The 5,069-nt window shown below is 43.5% G+C and overlaps 1 protein-coding gene across 1 annotated transcript in view; it reads left to right on the top strand.

Moving 5' to 3' along the window:
- Positions 1 to 796: 796 nt before the first annotated feature.
- Positions 797 to 5,069, top strand: part of LOC106759375 (PXMP2/4 family protein 4-like) — a 12,994-nt gene continuing 8,721 nt past the window's right edge. The window contains exon 1 of the mRNA XM_022778803.1: positions 797 to 1,101. Coding sequence (XP_022634524.1) covers positions 797 to 1,101 — 305 coding nt within the window. The remainder of the gene's footprint in view (positions 1,102 to 5,069) is intronic.

Genomic DNA, 5,069 nt, shown 5'->3' with positions numbered 1-5,069 from the left:
ATAAGTTTTTTATTTATATGAAAGTACTATATTATTAAAATAATAAATTCTATAGACTAAAGTATATTTTTTCAAGTTCTCCCAATTATACTCCCTAATTTGTTGATAATTATACTTGTATTTTTTAATAACATATCATACTTATATTAAAGTTATATTTAAGTATAACAAAAAGTCAAGAATTTAATCATAAATTTTATATATATTTATTTTACATCTAAAACAATATTCTCGCTAAAATGAAAATTTTATACTTCGGGTAAGACAATATACAATCGAGTGAAAATATCATTTTACATATTTTTAATATATAATCATTAAACGTTGAACTTTATAAATTTTTAAGTTTTAATAATTTTACTTTTTTATAATTTCATTTAAATTATATTTAATTTATTATTTGTAAATAAAATAAGAGAGATAAATACACTTTATTAAAATATATATTAATTAATCTTATTTTTATGAAAATTCTAAAGAATGATTTTAAAAAAAAATTACATCAAGATATGATTGTTATTTTATTAAAAAAGAAGTTGGTGTTTATAGAAAATATAAGTGTTATTTAAAATAATCTTGAGAAAATTAAACTTCTTAACTATTTCACTAAAAATATCTTGAAAGAGTCGATCAATGTTAGGGTATCACTACTAGTACTACTTTTTATACTAAACGACTTCACGTCCCTTTCCACTCACTTCGGATCGTGACGAAAAAAACAACTATCACTCTTCACACCCTTCACGCCCTTCACGCGATCAACCTTTAGTCTCTTCTTCACGTTCCGCTCGCCACCATGACCAACGCCATTTCCAACCGCTTCTTTGTCTCCCTCTCCACTCCCCCAAACCACTTCCTCGTCCCTCCGCTCTCACATTTTCGCCGCTTCCACCGGCCACATCTCTACCGCAAACCACCGCTGCACGAACGCGCTTCTCGCTCGGTGACGCGCTTTTCCTCCGTCTCCTCCTCTTCTTATTCTGGCAAGCCGGGGTTCGTGGGATGGTATCTGCGCATGCTCGAAACTTATCCTCTCATTATCAAGAGCGTAACCTCGTCACTTGTGTTCGCCGCGTCTGACATCACTTCTCAGGTAACACCGTTTCGGAAACTCTTCCCTTCATTCTTAACGCGTGTGTGTGAAATGATGATGAAAGTGAAACTGAATATAGACGTGAATCTTTTGCAGTTTAATTTTTGAATTAGTTAAACGCTTTTTGGTCCGCTTTTTGTTATCGTTGCGTTGGATCATATGGTAGGGGTTTGAACAATTTAATAACTGGACTGTTAAAATCGCGAAATAGCATTTATCTTTATAATGTGATGATTCAGTCATTTGTTAAAAAATGTTAAATTGATAATCATTTCCTTGGTGCAGTTTGACTCATATCGTAGCATGTTTAGTTGGATTAAAAATCTCTGGATTTTTCATTATGTTTTATTAAGGTGATTGGGTTCTGATTGGGCCTTGATTAAGATTGTCTTAATATTATACCCATATTCAGCATTATAAATACATGTCAAGGTTACCAGGTAAGTAGGTTCATTTATTGCGCATTTACTTCTGAGCTCAGATACCCGATTGGATAACCTAACTAACTTAAGCATCGGAGTACCTTTGGTAGGTATCCTCCGGGCACATCGGACGTAGGAGAAGGGAGAAGACGGACTGTTTGAGAAGACGCTGACCAGCCATCTTGAAGGGATAGCTGACCGCTTCCACTTAGATGTCTTTCACAAGCTGACCGTCCGAATCTGTTTCAGACGGCCGGGCGGTGATCCCTAGTACATCAGGCCCCCCAAGCCCTAAACGTAAAGTCGTAGGGTTTAGTTGTGGGGTATACGGATTTTGCAGTAGGGGGCGTTCGGGGTTTGGCGTTTCATACTGCAGTGATTTTTACCGTCGTAGCGTGGAAAGTTTAGGCGGGAAAATGAAAGTGGGGTGACACGTGTTGGGTCTTTATAGGCGACGCTGTCGAGTAGCGGAACAGTCCTCTAATCTGGGCCCTTGATCGTGCTTCGATTGAACGGTGCGATGCGACTGGAAGTTTTGAAAAATTTGGCTATAAATAGGGGTCTTTTGACGGTTTCAGACTCACTTTTTACTTGCCATCTTTAATGCAGTCGTTCGTTCATTTTCTCTGAACAGGTAAATAAATGGCGATCATGATATCTTCTTCTGGTTCCGCGGGTGGGGACGGTGGGGGCTCGTCGAGCGACAGCGGGAGTTCGCGCAGCTCGGGGTCATCCTCTCGGGCGGAGCGATCCGACGCAGGGAAGGACTCTGACCGGATAACACATGGAACGACCCTATTTTTGCTACAGGGTGGAGTGGAGCTGGATGTCGTGCGTCCGACCCCGGCCGGCGGATGGTCAACCATTGCGGGTACGACTGGCTTCGTACGACGTGGGATCCTATGAGTCTGAGTTTGGGAACCGAGGTGTCCTTCTGGAATGGGCTAACCAGTCCTTTATAGCTTGCGACGAGGCGGACGCTCAACTTTTTCGATTGAGTGTGTGTTATCCCAACGAATGAGTTTTCCATGGGAAGGTGACGAGCTCTGAAGATTTCTTCTTTGTATATACGTATTTGTTCCGTCGAATGATGGTACGCGTACCCTTCACCTGCTTTCAAGCCGCCGTCCTGAAGAGGATGAATGTTGCCCCTTCTCAACTACATCCGAACGGGTGGGCCTGTATTCAGGCGTTTATGATGATATGTTCGGCTTTAGGCGTCGAGCTTTCCACGTCGATTTTCTTTCATTATTTCCATGTCTGGTTGCTCCCGAAGCGAGCTTGGGTGTCGCTGACGTCAATTCAAAAGGGTTTGTTCAAACTCTATGCTGAGTCTTTCAAGGACTTTAAGCATCAATATTTCAAAATAATAATAAAGGAGAGTGGCCGAAGTCAGTTCGTCGACTCGTCCGGCGAGCCTTTGTTTCCTTTTTATTGGATCGAGGAGTCGACTCGAATAAGCCCTGTGCCAGCCAGTGATTTGACTCCGACTGAGTTTGATGCCGTGAGAGCTATTAACGATCTTCCCCGCCGTCTTCCTGCCCGCAAGCTGGTCGAATGCCTGTGCCACGAGGATTTTATTAACGTGGCGTTCGGTACAATTTTAGTGTTTCGCACACTTACTTGCTGGCTTTGTTTTAGCTAAGTTTACTTTTTTATGCAAGCGTCATGTCGTTCCCCGGCCCTCGCAAGACGAAGTACGTTCCGCCGGCGCCGAAGAAAGACCCTCGACTATCTAGTGGGAGCGGGGATGTCAAGGCGCCGCCTTCAAGATTGTCCGGCAAGTGGCGCCGTCCGAGCCCACTCCCACAGGGATTCCTCTTGCCAACATGCCTCCTTCCGGTTCAACCTTGCCGGCTGCCAATGCTCTGGTCAATGTAGCCTCACACGCTCCTCCGGTGACAGTGGTGGGAGCTTCAGGTGGTGCTGCCGGTACCTCTAATCCTACTCCGGCGGAGGTTTCCCGTTCTTCTAAGAAGAAGAGAAGATCTAAAGAGAGTGAGAGATCTCCGTGTAAGAGGAGTAAGCGGGATAGCACTCCGCATCCTCTACCCGGCGGTCTCATGGATCCGTCCTTCGGTGTGAGTGACCGGATAAATTTCCGGATTAGTTCTGCACAGCGAGAGGTTGTTGAGAATCTCTCCGAGCGGGAGGTGATCAAGGCCCCCCTAGAGCATACTAGCCGGGGCGCCATGCTAATGTGGTATGCGGAAGGCTTTGCCGACCGGCATGGACTGGACGAGATCCAACGAGAGCTCGCGGCCGAGAAGAAAGCAGCTGCCGAAACAAAGGCTAGCCTGGAGGCACTTACTCTTGAGCACTCCGGCTGCGAGCTCGAGCATACCGACCTTAAGAAGAAACTGGGGGACGCTTGCGTGGAGGTGGAGACCCTCACTAAGAAGCTTCGAGAACTGGGGTTGAAGTACGAGGCGGAAAAAAAAGAAAACGGACGGCAATGTGTGGCTCTTCTTGAGGCTAAGGAGAAAATCAAAAATCAGGATGAGGAACTGGTTGAACTTCATGCAAAGAACATCCGTCTGCAAGGGGATCTGCAGAAGGCGACCGAAGATATCGATCGTCTGAACCAAGAGGTTCAACTAGAGCATGAGGAGGGCTTCTTCAAAGCGATCTGCCAGGCCGCTTACTTTTTCATGTTGATTCTGCCGCCGTCGGCGTTGACCTGGGGCAGGACGTTTATCGAGGAACGATGATGCCTATCGCTGACATCCCGTCCGGCGAGGAAGAAGAGGTAACGGCCGTGAACCTCGATAAAGATGACGACAACCGAGATATCTAGGGTGGCTAGTGATGCCTGACAATTATCTTTTTGAGTGGGCGTTGTGTTGCGTTTTTTGATGAACCGTTCGGTTTGTATTTGGCCGTTTTTTTCCTTAGGGTCAATAGACCTTTGATATGCTATTGACCGTCGACACACATTGTATAGCCCTCTCTTTATTATTAAATACAATTGGCGCCTTGCTTTACTTGTCATTGTGTCGTTCATAGACGTTTTACTGTTAATTATGTTTTACTACTGAACAAGTGATTGTGATTTTACTCGGGTGTTAACGGATTGGCAAGCGTACCAAATCGTATCAAGTAATAATAAATGGTAAGTCCAAGTATCGTTTTCCCAAAAGACTCGAAAGGCCTTATCGTTCGTGTGAATTAAGATCGTAAGACTTGAAAATAAAAATTAATTAATTGNGTNTNAGAACAAAATATAAACATGCAAAAGAGATTGATTCAATTGACGAGAAGAAAACAATGGATGAATGGAGTTGTTAGGGGTTTAAAATTTCATCTTATCCGCTCTCTCTTATTTACTCCTCTTGATTTATTAGCTTGATTAACTAATTGTCATGCAACTTTCTTAGTCTACCCTTAACCCGATCCTTCGGCAAAAAGAGCCTATTACTAATTACTGGCTTGCTATCCCTAGCCTCCCTTAGCAATTAATAAAGCATTATAGAGCAGAAGTGAAAAACAATTGATCGTCCTACCCCTATCCCTAGGTGGTATTGCTTAATCAAGGAATTACTCACCAGTTCATG

Source organism: Vigna radiata, chromosome 1, assembly GCF_000741045.1.
Source record: "Vigna radiata var. radiata cultivar VC1973A chromosome 1, Vradiata_ver6, whole genome shotgun sequence".
In the NCBI taxonomy this organism is placed as follows: Eukaryota; Viridiplantae; Streptophyta; class Magnoliopsida; order Fabales; family Fabaceae; genus Vigna; species Vigna radiata.
This window is presented reverse-complemented; position numbering and strand designations above follow the sequence as displayed.